Source organism: Haliaeetus leucocephalus, unplaced genomic scaffold (genome assembly GCF_000737465.1).
Source record: "Haliaeetus leucocephalus isolate CR32 unplaced genomic scaffold, Haliaeetus_leucocephalus-4.0 Scaffold252, whole genome shotgun sequence".
Taxonomy (NCBI): Eukaryota; Metazoa; Chordata; class Aves; order Accipitriformes; family Accipitridae; genus Haliaeetus; species Haliaeetus leucocephalus.
Window position 1 is genome coordinate 131,516 of NW_010972688.1, and position 15,903 is coordinate 147,418.

General features: G+C 43.2%; 1 protein-coding gene across 1 annotated transcript in view; it reads left to right on the top strand.

The window, feature by feature from the left end:
• The window catches only part of MYH13 (myosin, heavy chain 13, skeletal muscle), a 34,979-nt gene extending 19,384 nt beyond the window's left edge, over positions 1–15,595 (top strand). Inside the window, exons 21-39 of the mRNA XM_010568759.1 lie at positions 219–461; positions 2,078–2,254; positions 2,902–3,047; positions 3,134–3,224; positions 4,011–4,400; positions 4,493–4,619; positions 5,037–5,155; positions 5,864–6,060; positions 6,575–6,758; positions 7,632–7,797; positions 8,585–8,709; positions 10,168–10,476; positions 10,563–10,766; positions 10,851–10,976; positions 12,140–12,310; positions 13,878–13,982; positions 14,062–14,157; positions 14,599–14,733; positions 15,584–15,595. Coding sequence (XP_010567061.1) covers positions 219–461; positions 2,078–2,254; positions 2,902–3,047; positions 3,134–3,224; positions 4,011–4,400; positions 4,493–4,619; positions 5,037–5,155; positions 5,864–6,060; positions 6,575–6,758; positions 7,632–7,797; positions 8,585–8,709; positions 10,168–10,476; positions 10,563–10,766; positions 10,851–10,976; positions 12,140–12,310; positions 13,878–13,982; positions 14,062–14,157; positions 14,599–14,733; positions 15,584–15,595 — 3,123 coding nt within the window. The remainder of the gene's footprint in view (positions 1–218; positions 462–2,077; positions 2,255–2,901; positions 3,048–3,133; positions 3,225–4,010; positions 4,401–4,492; positions 4,620–5,036; positions 5,156–5,863; positions 6,061–6,574; positions 6,759–7,631; positions 7,798–8,584; positions 8,710–10,167; positions 10,477–10,562; positions 10,767–10,850; positions 10,977–12,139; positions 12,311–13,877; positions 13,983–14,061; positions 14,158–14,598; positions 14,734–15,583) is intronic.
• Positions 15,596–15,903: the final 308 nt, after the last annotated feature.

The following is a 15,903-nucleotide window of genomic DNA, read 5'->3' on the forward strand; positions in this document are numbered from 1 at the left end:
AAGGAAGTGTCTCTACCATAGGATTATGGCCCACTTTCCTAGCCATAACCAAGCAGGACAATTTCCTCATGATTGAATCGTGTGTGTTACTGTGATTTGCATAGGAAATTCTGCCCTGACTTGTGTAATCAATTTCCTGGACATGGCGCTTGAACAACAGATGTTGCCTTTTGTCTTTTTTATGATAAATATAACATGTCTTCAATGTGTTCTGACAGGAAAGTGAAAATCTAGCTGATGCTGAAGAGAGATGTGAAGGACTCATCAAAAGTAAAATCCAGCTGGAAGCTAAAATTAAAGAACTAAGTGAAAGAATGGAGGATGAAGAGGAGACAAATGCTGAACTGACAGCAAAGAAGAGGAAACTTGAGGATGAGTGCTCTGAGCTGAAGAAAGATATTGATGATCTTGAACTGACTCTGGCCAAAGTGGAAAAGGAGAAGCATGCAACAGAGAATAAGGTGACAGAGGAATCAGGGAATTATTCTTCCCCAGATAGTTTTCCCAGACAGTTTTCAGTTTTGTGGAAAGTTGCGGTCATTCCTAAGTGCTCTGAATAGAAGTGATACGTACCCAAGGCATAGGAGAGATGTATTGCCACTTAATCACCTGTGACAGAAATTTTTCTGTTAAAATTACAACTTGCTCTTAGGAAAAATATATTTTCTGTGACAGTTCAAAAAGAGTTAAGAAGTTGTTATGGTGCTTGATGAGAATTTCCATATTTGGCTATTTGCAGTCATAAGGAACCAGTATATTTGTGTCTCCTGTGGATAATGGAGGACTAGTATGCTTGTGAGTAGCTCAGCACAGAACAGCTATGCTGGTCCTTTCTCACATGCATTGAGGAGAACTGATTTTGCAGATGTCAGATGTTTTCTTATAATTCTTTTATACTTAGGAAGCCCAGGTCTCAGCTAGGATGGACATCATTTCCTTCCATTGACCTGATGATATGATAGGAGTTCTTCCTGACTTCTAAGGTTCAGACTGTCAGTGTAGCAAGGAGGGTCTGTATCAGGTGGTCATTAACTCATTTATCTCCCAGTAAAAGCACAGGTCTCTTCACGTACATCTCAACAATCTATGTGAAGAGACAGAATTGAGATATATATGTTAGAATTCAAAAGCCCACATCTGTGGTGACAGTGTTCAGTCCTCCTGTGGAAACAATATTAGCAGAGATGTAATTACAACCTTGAGGTTCCCTTCAATGCCATCACTGAGAAAATACTGGATCCTAATTTTGCAATTACTGATACGTTGGACATTCCTACACTAATGCTTAGAGGAAATCTAGCACATGCCAGGTATTAGGATGAGGGAGTGTCTTATCAGATATCAGGACCATATAGCTAAAGCACTTAGCAGAGTGGACTTTCCTTATCCCTGCTGTCAGGCTTTCCCATCCAAATGAGACAAACAGGAAGCAAGGTTCAGGCAGGCTAATGCACAGTGCCTGATGCGTCTGAGATAAGGTTGCTGATGTGCAATGCTACATTGAAGTACAAGGAATAAGTTTCCAAGGTAAAGCTAGCAGCCCAGTTAGAAGCTCCTGCCCTAAATTCATGAACACCTGTTCCAAGGGCATAAGGTTCTTTGTCATATTACCATATTCCTTTCACTTTTATGGAAAACTTAACATATCTTTGGCTATGCTTGGCACAAAGAACCTCACTTGCTGAGAATTTACAGCTGTTCACCTAGCAAATATATCACATGCAGGAAATAATACATTTTTTGAGCAAAAGCAACTCAGAGACCTTTTGTAAATCCCAGTGGGAAAAGCTTGCAAGAGGCAAGTGAAGGTCTAGCTCATGTTCCACTACAGAATTCAGCAGGATAGGGCTGGCAGTCAAAAACAACTAAAGCAAGAATTCCTACCATTGCAGGACCAGAGAGGTGTGACTGTCAGGCATGACACTTGTTGCTACCCTCATCATGAACGACACAAACCTTCTGTGGGGAGCATTTTGACTACATCCATGCAAGATTTTGCAAGGGTGCACTCACTGTGTTCTCAGTCTGTCATTTCTCAAGGCACCCACTAATAGTATGGATGCTGGCTGTCTAACAGGTTAAGAATCTTACTGAAGAGATGGCAGCTTTGGATGAAAATATTTCTAAACTCACTAAGGAGAAAAAGGCCCTCCAGGAAGCCCACCAGCAGACACTGGATGACTTGCAAGTTGAGGAAGACAAAGTCAGCACACTCACCAAAACCAAGACCAAACTGGAGCAGCAAGTAGACGACGTAAGAAAAAGTTTTTGGGCTGTGTAGGTGGATGCTCTGATGGATTAGAAGAGACTAGAAATCTGTAGCTGGGAGTATAAGCAACACCTAAAGCAGCCAAGCCAGCTCTAATAATTTCAGCTAATAAATCACTGCCAGTTGTCAGGGTATTGTGGAATCCAGTACATCTTTCATCTTTCCCTGCCTATTTAAACTATGTTCATCACTGGGTATTTCAGCACTGTAGACTTTTGTGCCCCATTTTAACCAATTAGCTGGAGCAGTATATCTGTGGCAGTTTGAAGTCTGCTGCTGAGTTATTTGTGGTCTCTTACTGTGCAGTGTGGCTATACTCCAGGAAGTTATGAACACTGGGAATTTGTCAATACTTGGCAGTCTATATGCTAGGAACTGCAGCCACTGGAAAATTTTCATTTCTGTGTTTTTCAAAAACTTGCATTTCAACTGTGCACAGCCAAGCTGTGGACAGTTTAGTATCTGAAACCAAACCATAATGGCAGCTCTGATCTTGCAGCAAGAGTGTAGCACAGGTGGACATGAGAAGTACATACAGGATCTGATTGTTTTCTCTGTTCATCAATTTCCAACCCTAGTTAGATTTTTAAATCAGGAATAGTTACTTTCAAAGTATGTTTTATGTGTTTTAGCTTGAAGGATCTCTGGAACAAGAGAAGAAACTGCGAATGGACCTTGAGAGAGCTAAGAGGAAACTGGAGGGAGATCTGAAAATGTCTCAGGATTCTGTCATGGATCTGGAAAATGATAAGCAACAGATGGATGACAGGCTAAAGAAGTATTGTACTGACTTTTTATGCTCTGAATTCTAAAATTCAGATTTTATCTTAACCGTATTGAATTTGCATTCTCATTCTTTAACAGAAAGGATTTTGAAATTAGCCAGTTGCAAAGTAAAATTGAAGATGAGCAGGCTCAAAGTTCTCAGCTGCAAAAGAAAATTAAGGAGCTTCAGGTAAAGTCTAAGAGTTACTGATATTTTTAGTAGCCAAGCACAAGTTCCTTAGAATTAATTGATATTTATTCTTAGACTGTTCTACAAAAATATTTTTCTACACATGAATAAAACAATTAACATGGACTCTGGGTGCTGTTCCCATCTCAGGGCACTTTTACAAAAACTCTGGCCTCTAATCATATATAACAATGTAAGAAATTTCTTAAGTCAAGCTTGTGGCAGGCTTTGAAAATGGATCAGATACTGAGTTACAACAGTAGTGAAGCCACTGAGAATTACTTTTCTAAGAAAACAATAAAATGTGGCATAATCTGTCATGATCAGGACAGAGATCACCTTCTAAATGCAAGGCCAGAAAGACAGGTCTCTTCAGTGCTATTATCCCATGGTTGTTCATCTCAAGGTTCCTTCCATCTTGTTTGCTGATGGAGAGGACACTGCTTTGTTTTGGCCTGACCTTTGGAAAATTACTAAGAAACTTGCATTCCTTTACATTTTCCAGTGACACATCCCCTATTTCTTCACAAAAGTGCAATACCTGATCCTTCATAACATAATAAATCCATTCTGAGCTATAACATAAAATGAAATACCAGATTTTACATTCACTGTTGTTCCAAAACTGAATATTGCATGTCATAGGACAAAATTCAGTGACATTTCTAGTGGTGCGTCACGCTGTATGCTGATATAAAGGGATGTGAATGTTCGCTCTTTATTCCTTAGTGATAATTTCAGATCTGTCTATTCACAAGTCCTCATTTAACCAATTAACTTTCACAGGCTCGAATAGAGGAATTGGAGGAAGAAATGGAGGCTGAACGTGCAATCCGTGCAAAGACTGAAAAGCAGCGAGCTGGCCTTTCCAGGGAGCTAGAGGAGATCAGTGAGCACCTGGAAGAAGCAGGAGGGGCTACCGCAGCTCAGATTGAGATGAACAAGAAGCGTGAGGCAGAATTTCAGAAGATGCGCCGTGACCTCGAAGAGGCCACGCTGCAGCACGAAGCCACAGCTGCTGCCCTGCGGAAGAAGCACGCGGACAGCACAGCTGAGCTTGGGGAGCAGATCGACAACCTGCAGCGAGTGAAGCAGAAGCTGGAGAAGGAGAAGAGCGAGCTGAAGATGGAGATTGACGACTTGGCCAGTAACATGGAGTCTGTCTCCAAAGCCAAGGTTGCTGCACAGGAAGAAACATTTCTCATCACTACCATTGTTCTTCTGAACAATTAGATGAGCTGAAGGATATGCTTTCTATCTCTTAACAGAGCAATCTGGAAAAGATGTGCCGAGCTCTCGAAGACCAGTTCAGTGAAGTCAGAATCAAAGATGATGAACATTTGCGACTAATTAATGATCTGAACATGCAGAAAACACGTCTACAGACTGAGAATGGTGTGTCCCCAGATGAAATGTAATAGTCCTGTGCCAAGTACTTAAATATGCTGTCTGAATGCCTGTGTATTTTGTAATATATTCATCACTGGGTGATCTGAACAAAACTCCGATGGTAGAATTTCCTCCTGGTGGCAGTCATAGAAATTCCACCCAAGGAACCATAAAACCAAACCAAAAGAGGCACTGTCAATCAAAATGAATGTGTGAATTTGTGGTCAGTTCATCCCCTTTCCTTTGATGTCAGCACAACATTTCTCTTTGATAGCTTTTTCCTACTGGTGGGAATGAAATTGATACTTTCCCTTCATTTTACCACATTATATCTTGTAATCATTTTCCATATGGCTAGCTCTTCTCATTCATATGTTTTACATTTCGTATGTCTGTCTAAAAAAATAAATGTTTTCTCGATAGGTGAACTTACTCGGCAACTAGAGGAGAAGGAGTCCCTGATTTCTCAGTTGACTCGAGGCAAACATGCTTTCACTCAGCAGACTGAAGAGCTGAAGAGGCAACTAGAGGAAGAAAATAAGGTGACTTGTTTTAATTCAGACCAACAAATTGTAAAATAAATCCATGAGGTAAAACAATAAATGAGATTTCTTCTCAGAGAAAGGTGGAGACATCAGAGCAGTGAAACTTTGGAACTTTGCCTTGGAGTATAACACAGAGAAGAGACATTAGAAATTAAATAAGGAAGACAGTTTAAGTGCTTCTCACCATGCTTTCTGAAGTTCAAAAACGTGAGAGATGTGAATGAAAATAGCTCTGTGTGCACACCTTTCTGTTACAGGAAACCCCTGAGGCAAAGAAACAGTAGCAGCCAAAAAAAGGAAAGAGAAGAGTGCAGGCGTACCTAGGGTTAGATATGACAAAACAGTTTAAAGTTTTTTCCACCATCAGATAAACATAAACTCTACCTGAAAAGCTTATGGGGAAACTTCTTGAGAGATAATTCCTACCTTGTCTGTTGCTGGATTTCTTGTGTCTTTGTCTGAATCACTTGGTGCAGATATGTTTGAGAGGCAGCATCCCAGACAAGATGGACAAGCGCCTGATCTTGTTTAACAACATCAAGTCTGAAACACAGAGCCCTTAATGTTATTCGCTTTGCCCCTTCTGTTACTCTAGAAACTGTTGCACATGGGCAGTGAGATGTGAAGTTTTTATAAAAATACAGGAAAAAAATCCAGTCACAAATTGTTAATGTTTTGAAAATTTGTATAATTTTAACTACCTAGGCCAAGAGCGCCCTGGCCCACGCCTTGCAGTCTGCTCGCCACGACTGTGACTTGCTCCGGGAACAATACGAGGAGGAGCAGGAAGCCAAGGGGGAGCTGCAGCGTGCCCTGTCCAAGGCCAACAGCGAAGTGGCCCAGTGGAGAACCAAATACGAGACGGACGCTATTCAGCGCACGGAGGAGCTGGAGGAGGCCAAGTACGTGGAGGGATGGTCTGGAGCAAGTAGAAGGATATTTAAGTATAAATGTGAAAAGGAACTGGAGGAAACCAGAATATGCTTGTAGTGGGAATATGCAGAGCAGTGTGCTTTGTAATGTGTTAGGAGTAAAAAGGGGAGTGAGTAGAGGCTTAAAGGTGGACGAGTAGAGGCTTGGGAGTGTCTACAGAAAGGAGAATTCCAGTGCATCAACTATAGTGTTAATCATAACAGTTGAAAAATCACATTCTTTACACTGCCAATATTGAAAATGTGTTTCTGGTTCCTCTCCACATTGGTGTAGTCTACCCCTTGGGTAAGTATTCTCCCAGCCTATGCACGACTCCAGCATGCTGTGTCATCCCAAGCTCCTATTGATGCCCTCTGTTCACACCATCATAGCTTTCCATGTTGCCCTCTCTGCCCATCTCTCCCATGCTAAACTCCCTTCCTGTCCATCTTCTGAGAATGTCAGAATTTTCTTTCTCTCAGTGCTGATTGTCTCATCCTGCAGAAAGAAGCTTGCTCAGCGCCTGCAGGAGTCAGAGGAGCAGATTGAGGCTGTCAACTCAAAGTGTGCTTCACTGGAGAAGACAAAGCAGAGGCTGCAGGGGGAAGTGGATGACCTCATGAGTGACATGGAGAGGTCGAACGCAGCCTGTGCAGCATTTGATAAAAAGCAGAAGAATTTTGACAAGGTTCATTCACAGAGCCTGCCAGATCTGAACATCATTAGACATTTTATAGGCCAGGCCAAATTCTGAAATTATGAAAGTTCTGCACTCACAGTAAGATAAATTACATTTTATCCAAAGGAAAGCTATGGTAAGGAGCATATAATGGGACATATAGTAATGATAATGTATCAGTGTGAGTAACCCAAAATGACCACAGCAAACAGTAAAGTAGCTTTCTGATAGTTTTAAAAAGCATGAAGTCTTTGCAAGGGAGATTGGGAGGACCCATATCTAGTCTTTGATCAAGCAGACTGAGCAAGTATTCATATTCAAGCTAACAAGCCCTGACTTTCACCTGATGCTAGTCTGCCAGCCTTGATTCAGGTTAGGCAGAGCCTCAGACTCCTTTACACAGTTCCAGCCTTCACTGCCTTTAATAACATTTAAAAGAATCAACACTGTTTGACCAAGTGATGTGGATTTGGTGAATGTGCTAAAAAAGATGGCCTGCAGGGCTGTGGTGTCAAACTCAGGAGACAATCAGTAGAACATGATCTTTCTTGGTGGGCTGAGTGCAAGACCACTGGCTCCTGCAATAATAAAAAGGGTCACACAGCCTCATTCAGACTAACCACATTGTGTCCAGGCTGATGTCAAGCCAAACTCCTGCCTGAGAGCTTGGGGAATGCACTAGTGCTGGCTGAAGAGGATAATTTAAGTGGCTTCCACCAAAACAGCCAGAGTATGTATCACAGTGAATCGATTGTCACAGGCAGAGAACAGTCCAAAGCAAAAGATTATAAGACAGGCCATGCCTCTTGGGTTCTTGTCCTGTAAACGTGCAAAGACAGGAGTGTTGCAGAATGGGTCATTCTTATGCTCCTGTCACTCCAGGTCCTGTCTGAATGGAAGCAGAAGTACCAGGAGAGTCAGGCTGAGCTGGAAGCTGCCCAGAAGGAGTCTCGCTCTCTTAGCACTGAGATCTTCCGCATGAAGAATGCCTATGAAGAAATGCTTGACCAGGCTGAGACTATCAGACGGGAGAACAAGAACCTCCAGCGTAAGTTCAGATCTCTATCAGCTGGGATCCGCCATGAGTCCTAAAATGCTTCCATGTTTCTGGGCTACCAGAGCTCTGCCTCTTCCCAGAGTTTTGTTCTTTATGATTTTCCTACAAAGCTCAGGTTAGGTGACTTTCTTTCCTGTTCAGCTGATCTCAAAGTCACCTGTAAGCACATGTCTACAGCTCATTACATTATCCTATTTCCTCACGGTATTCTGCCTCCTTCACACCATTACAATTCCATTCATCGACAGGGACCAAATTAATTGAATGGACAGAAATTATGATGAAACCAGATACTCATTTTTTTCAGATTACTTCAGTCACTGCCATTAGAGAAAATCTGAAGGGCTGTTGTCTATGTCCTTGTAGAGAACCATGCAGCTGTGGCATAAGGGATTGGCATTTAATAAGCAAACTAACTGTATAAAGGAAACACAACTCAGTTCCTTTTGTGAGCTGAATGATCCCTGGGGAGTATCTGAGGATAAAGAGAGCAATCAAACAGGACTGTCTCTGGAGCTGTAATTTCACTATCCAGAGGAATTTGACATTATTCTCTGAGCTCACTCCAGTTGGTCCCTCTCATTTTCAGATTGCACACTGAGCTGGAAATATCAGGTAATCAGAAATAAAGACTGCACATGAGACAAGACCTATTATTTCTCCTCACTGCTGCATCACATTAGACCATTATCTCTTCCGTCATTCCCATTGCCAAACAGCAATTGCAGGTGCCATTGACAACATTATCTGAGTTGAGTATGTGTTTTCTGTGTTGCAGAGGAAATTTCTGATCTGACTGAACAGATTGCTGAATCTGGAAAAGCTAAACATGGACTGGAGAAAGCAAAGAAGCAAATTGAGCAAGAAAAGTGTGACCTTCAAGCAGCACTAGAAGAAGCAGAGGCAAGTATCCTCAATAAGGGGGTTTGTTTTTACAGAGATCATGAATGGAGAAAATTTGGAGATTATATTCTCAGTCTTTCTTACTGTCTTTGGCTATCCCTCAGCTCTTCATAACTTTAAATCTTACTTTTTTCCCAATCCATGCCAGATTGCAGCTCCTTCAGTTCCCTCTTGTCTGGGTTCTGCCTTTTGTTCCCTGTCTGCCCTGACTGTCTCTTGGAAAAGTTTTTATTACTTCTGTATGACCATATCTGATTCTCCACAAAATGTCTTTGAGAGCATTTCATGGTCTACCTAGGGCATAGCTCAAACACAGAGACACAGAATTAACTTAGGTTGGAAAGAATCTCTGGAGGTCTTTAGTCCAACCTCCTGCTCAAAGCAGGGCTAACTTTAAAGTTACATTAGGTTGCTCAAAGCCTTGTCTAATTGGTCTTTATAATTTCCAAGGATGGAGATTTCATAGTATTGCTAGACAACCTTTTCCCGTGTGGCATCATTCTCATGGGAAAACATTTTTATCCTTATATGCAGTCAGGATTTCCCTTGTATCAACTTTTGAATCTTGCCTTTTGTCTTTCTGCTGTCCACCACCAAGAAGAGCCTCACCTTGTTTTCTCTGTAACTCCCCTTAGGCAGAAAAAGAAGTAAAAAACAAATGACACATCTCTAATCTTTAGATCTCACCAGATGGGCAGTCAGTAGAAGCAAGACTTATAGTGGCCATACAAATCCATCTGCTCTAATTTATGCATCTAAATATCATCAGTCTAATCCTGAATTAGTCACCATAGGCTCATTCTAGAATCAAAAAGGAGAAATAGGCATCTCTGGAGGGTCTGTTCTTAAAATGGATGCTAGGGCTACATCAACTGTTCCATTCTCTGGATGTGCTTATTTCTGTCCACTGGTTGTAAAGACTCAGGCTTTTAACTCCTAGACATCTGAAGCTAGATGATATGAGTATCAGAGGAAAAAGGCTGTATGGGAGGGGAACATGCCCACACAGTCACTGGGGTGGGACTAAGTGCAGAGCCCCTATGCAGAATTCAGCATGGAGATGCAAGAGAAGGCAAGCTTCTTCTGAGCATGAGGATTGGCTGCCTTATCTTATGTTTTCACATGTTTTTTGTTATCTCTGCAGTGTCATTTGTTTATCATTTGTTTATCATTTGTTATCTCTGCAGTGTCAACATAGCCCTCAATGCCCAGACCTTGTGGTATTGGAGGCATTTTCCTAAGGAGTCTTATTCCTAAATTACTGATTAATATCCAGCTGAGGTATAATGCCTTATGTATGGGAATAGCAGTCAGCTTTTTCAGTGCTAGGCCTTTTCTAAAGGTCCACAGTAAGGCAAATATATCTGCATTACTGGCTGCAAAATGTCAAAATTCTGCAGGGGCATTTCCCAGTAATGGTCACTACAGAGACAAATGATATTATTTCAACCCTGCCAGGGCTCTTTAGAGTATGAAGAGGGAAAAATCTTACGTGTTCAGCTGGAGCTGAACCAGGTGAAGTCAGATGTTGATAGAAGGAGTGCAGAGAAAGATGAGGAAATTCACCAGCTTAAGAGGAATCACCAGAGGATATTAGAGTCTATGCAGACCACACTGGATGCTGAGATCAGAAGCAGAAATGATGCTTTGAGGCTGAAAAAGAAGATGGAGGGAGATCTGAATGACATGGAAATACAGTTGAACCATGCCAACTGTCAGGTAGCAGAGACGCAGAAGCACCTCAAAGCCGTGCAAGGGCAACTCAAGGTAGGAACCACAAGTGCTACTGTCCTACAGGTCTTTGCCACTCACTCTGCTTGCCTCTGAGTCTTATGGTGCTTTCACCTTCAAAGGATTCCCAGCTCCATTTGGATGATGCTTTGAGAGAGAGTGATGACCTGAAGGAGCAGCTTGCTATGGTAGAGCGTAGGAACAATCTGATGACAACAGAAATGGAGGAGATGCGAGCTGCTATGGAGCAGACAGAGCGAGCCCGGAAAGTTTCTGAGCAGGAACTGATGGATGCCAGTGAGCGAGTGCAGCTTCTTCATTCTCAGGTATTTGATATCTCTTTTACAATAGGCATGTGGGAGTGGCACGAAATGGGGTGGGAATGACCTGTCTTCGGACTGTCCCAACAGAACACAAGCCTCCTCAACATGAAGAAGAAACTGGAAGTGGACATTACTCACTTACAGAATGAGGTTGAAGACAGCATTCAGGAAGCCAGAAATGCAGAGGAGAAAGCAAAGAAAGCTATCACAGATGTGAGTCTTCTTACTTGCCTCTTTTCCATTTTATACTACTGCAGTCACTTTTACACTTTAGAAAGGCAGCAATCAGGTGGAGGAGAACCAGTTCTTCAACAGAAAATATCAGTGACACACAATCCCTTCCCCATGGGCCTCACACAGCCTCTGCCCTATTGCTTGCCATGGGAGACCCCTTCAGTCTAGGTCCTCTACTCATGTTCTGCTAGCAGTCTGTATTGAAGAGGCATTCTGTCTCCCCTTCCTGATACCCACATTCACTTTGGCTTCCAGGATAAACATAATAGACAAGATAAAACAAATGTTGGCAACACTGTAATAGGAAAAGAGTAGTCTGAACCAAGTCCTGTTTAGACACAGCACAGAAAAACAGAAATTAAGACTAAAATCGTACGTGCTTCTTTACAAATGCTAGACATTTAAGAAATAAAAAGAGAGAATAGAAATGTTTCATTTAAACAAGTCTACAGTTCCACAGCATCAGAAGAAACAAATCTTAGGACTATGGAGGAAAGGTATATGAAAATGAAACAGAAAGTGGTTACACTATTGCATCAAGTCATGGTGCACCTGGGCATGAAGTGCTGTGTCTGGTTCTGGTTGCCCACCAGCAGCAGTGATGCAGGTTCCCCTCAGCCCTCTCTGCCCTGTCACGTTGGTGACAGCTATCCATCCTGGGTCCTGAAGATCTCAGCAGGCACAAACTTTTCATTCTAGTTTGAGATACTCAGGGTCATTTCATCAGCAAAAACTGCTTAGGTGTCTGACTCCTTGGCAAATTTAGGCAACAAATGGATGGATATTCAAAATCATTTGGGAACCCAGAGATGCAGAGTGCTAGCTGGTAATACTTCAAGATGCCCCTAATTTCCACTGACTCCTAAAAAATGAAACTTTGGTACTGAGTTATTTGCATGATTTAATTATTTTTTTCTTGTCATCAACCCTGCCTGTTCCCCAAGGCAGAGTAGTTTTAGAAATACAGATACTGAGAAACAGTGATCCTCTTTATATGACAGACGCTTAGCACAGCCATGGGCACTGACTAAGCATATGGAGAGCCATATACCAACGTGAAGCTGGGCATTGCTCCTAGGGAGAACACAGAACGGCCAGGGATGGGGAGGCATGTTCATAACATAACCATGCACTACAAACAGGCAGCCATGATGGCAGAAGAGCTGAAGAAGGAGCAGGACACCAGCGCCCACCTGGAGAGGATGAAGAGGAATCTGGAACAGACGGTGAAGGACCTGCAGCACCGTCTGGATGAAGCCGAGCAGCTGGCACTGAAGGGTGGAAAGAAGCAACTCCAGAAATTAGAGGCGAGGGTATGGTGAAGACTAGGGTAGGCTAAGGTCATGTTCCTGAGTGGGCCCTTGGTTGCTGGAACCTCTTGGGAAGGTTACCACAGGGACAACCCCAGGTATCTCCAGCAGGTGTGATGAGAGTTACACTGAGTAGTCAAACATTGCACTGTGGGTGAGGAATTTGAGAATGACCTCATAAAACTGAGTGGGCAAAAATGGTGGCAGATGAACCTCAGGGTAGATGTACGTGCTAACTTATCTAGGGAAAAATAATTTAAAACATGCTTACTTGGGGATGAACTTGGAACTGGCAATTACAGCTCAGCCAGGAGATCTCAGTCTCATCCATGACAGGCCTCAGAAACTGTTCAATGTGCAGTAGAAACAAAAACAGAAGAGAGAAAAAATTTTGGGCTTCATTAGGAAAGGCACTGAGAACAAGACAGATAGCATAACTTGCCACTATATTAAATGTACCATGTGCAGTTCTGGTCTCTGCAACTCAAGAAGGACCTGACAGTTACAGAAGCATCCAGGGAATGGCAACTGAGTGGGTGGAACTTTATGAGGTGAGACAAACAAGGCTAGGACTCTTCTGTTTGGAGAGGAGATGGCTGAGGGGGATGTAATCAGAGTTTACAGAATCATGACAGCAGTGCCCAAGATGTATTCTGAATGGTTATTCATCAAAATGCATAATATGAGAAGTAAGGACACACGATACAGATCAGGACATCTTCACCTGGAGATGAGTTTAAAAGAATTAAAAGGAAGTACTTTACAGAGTGGGCAGTGAAATTCTGGAACTTGCTGCTGTGGGAGGCTGTAGAGGCAGCTGGTAGAAAGTTCAAAAAGGGATTAGAAATCATCAGGTTTGTAAACATACTTAAAGGAACAGGCATAGATATGCCACCTTACACCTCTAATCTAATGACTGTGGAAGCTGGACAAGTGTGAGGGGATTACACAGCGGCCAGATTTCCATGCTGTCCCTAAATAGTATATGTCGCTGCCACTCCCAGAGGCAGAGCATTGAGCTAGATGGACCATTTGCCTGACCCACTTATTGCACTCTTCAGCTGTTCCTGTTCCAAAATACAGCACAACTGACTGGGAATTAGGTGTTCTTGGCTTTGAAAGGAAATATCAACACAGAAATAAACACATTGGTGTCCAGGTTTGACTTATATACACTGGGACTATTCATGAGGATGAGCTGGATTTGAAGATACAAATGAACGAGATTTTCCCCATTTACCTGGTGAACATTGACAGAACCCTCCCTTCCCTGTTTCAATTTCCTCTTCTCTGACAGCTTTAAGCCTGATTTTGATTATAAATGCCCCAGGTATGCACAGCTAAGTTCTGTCCATAAATAACTATGGATTCACATGCTATGTCACTACTAATATAGCACAGTGAGTAGTTTTTAGCTAGTCTAGCCCCAAGAAGCAGCTGCAGGAAGATGCCCTGCACTGCCACTTTCTCTGCAGCCTTAGTCTGCAGTACCCTGGTTCCCAGGATCCTAGAGCAGGATCAGCAGCCATTTTTGGCAGCTTGCTGTCTTCACCGTGATACTGTGTTTCAGATTAATGAGTTAGAAAATGAGCTTGATGCTGAGCAGAAACGAGGAATAGAGTCACTGAAAGGTGCTCGCAAGTATGAACGAAGGCTGAAGGAGCTCACTTACCAGGTATTTCAAATCTTCTGCCCTCTTACGTGCATCACCTCAGTCCATCTTCCAAGGCTGACTTGATTTTCACTTCCCACAGTCTGAAGAGGATAAGAAAAATATTCTCCGGCTCCAGGACCTGGTGGACAAGCTGCAGTTAAAAGTGAAAGCATACAAGAAACAGGCTGAGGAAGCTGTGAGTGCACAACTCTTTAAATTTTTGTGGGCCCTGGGTGGAGAATTCCAAAAGGTCTGGGCTCCCAAGTTCATTAAAATAAGTGAATACTCCGTTTGATAGGGCAGCTATGGCCACTGCCTTTGAATATTCCTTACCTCATAAAGACTTACAGCTCACAACAGAGCAGGCACAGCTGTAATTATCCAGGAGTTGTTGCACTTCTGGAGCCACACTAGCCAATTTTCCCTGCTGGAACTGAGCAGGACTTATTGTTCTGTCACCAGCTGAGTGCTCATGTTGTTGACAGTACTAGATAGAGTGTTGGCAATGCAGGGATGTAGCTGTGAGGCTAACTAGTAGGTGATGTTACTGTGGCACAGCCATAGGTTGTTCGGTTAATGGTAAGAAGGCAATGTCAGTTTGTGTCCATGTCAGTGATGGCACTTGCATGACTTTCAGGAAGAACAGGCAAACACTAATCTCTCACGATGCCGCAAGACCCAGCACGAGCTGGAAGAGGCTGAAGAACGAGCTGATATTGCTGAATGTCAGGTTAACAAGTTACGAGCCAAAAGTCGTGATACTGGAGGACAGGTGAGTTAGAGTGCTGCAGAGAAGGGCCATTTCTATGCAGAGGAATGGATCTCTGCATAAAGATCTCTGCCCAAAGACCTGGCAGCCACAGCTGTATTCCTCCCACTCTTGCACTGGAGTGTCCTCATAAATGAAGGCCAGAAATTGGCACTTATTCAAAACCAGGGGGATTTAAAAGTCCTTTTGATGCCTCCCAAGAGACAGACCAGACATGATCTAGTCTAAGAATCCAGGTCTTTCAGCAGAATTGGGAGGTACGGGTTCTTTGCCAGTAATACGGCAGAATATTTGTAATAGCCACAGACCTGAAGCAACCCCACAAATAATTCAGTTGCTCTGATAACCTCTACATTATCTTCCTTTTTTTATATTTAGAAATCAAAGGAATGAGGTCCCTGACCAGACCTGTGGCAGGCTCCCTTACAATATAGACTTCTCTGCATCCAACAGAGATATTCATTACTTGCTTCATGTAACAAGGTGTGCATGTAACTAATCTTTGACCTGGTCATATTTAGCCAACTCTAAGTAGAAGCTGTGAGAAATAAAAATAAACCTGGGCGATGCTCTGGTGACGGTAAGGACTATCAATTCATCATGAGACTGACAGTAAGCCTTTGTGAATGGATGCAGCAGGTACAGCAGCGGTTCCCAAAGTCCAGGATATGTCCTATGCAGGAAAAAGCATTGCCAGAGTAATGGGAACACACTCCTCAGTCGTCCTCCATGGTTTCAACTTTCATGCTTGAGAGAAGCTAACAGCTAAATAGGAAAAAATACAGAAAAGGTCTCTATGTAAGGCTGTAACAATACCCGTGACTTGAACTGCTCTGTTCTTCTGCCTTTGCAGCCCATGGCATAACGCTGTGGGGACAGGGAGAGTGTCTCCTCCAGACAGCGCATGTGGAGGGGGATCTGCCGCGAGTGGGAGGAATGGGTGGGGATCGGCACCCTACACTGCCTTCGTCCGTGTGTGCGCCCTGTGGGATGTGTTGTTTTGTGGAGGGAGGGAAAAGGAGGGCATCTGCTCCGTGCCGGGGGGGCGGATCTGCTCCACGCAGTGTGTGCGGAGGGGCTCTGCTCCGTGTGGGGAGGGGGCCGCATCGGCTAATCCCCGCAGGCCGCGGCGCGGGATCGCCCGGCCCGCTCTGCCCCTCCGCCGCCCCCCGA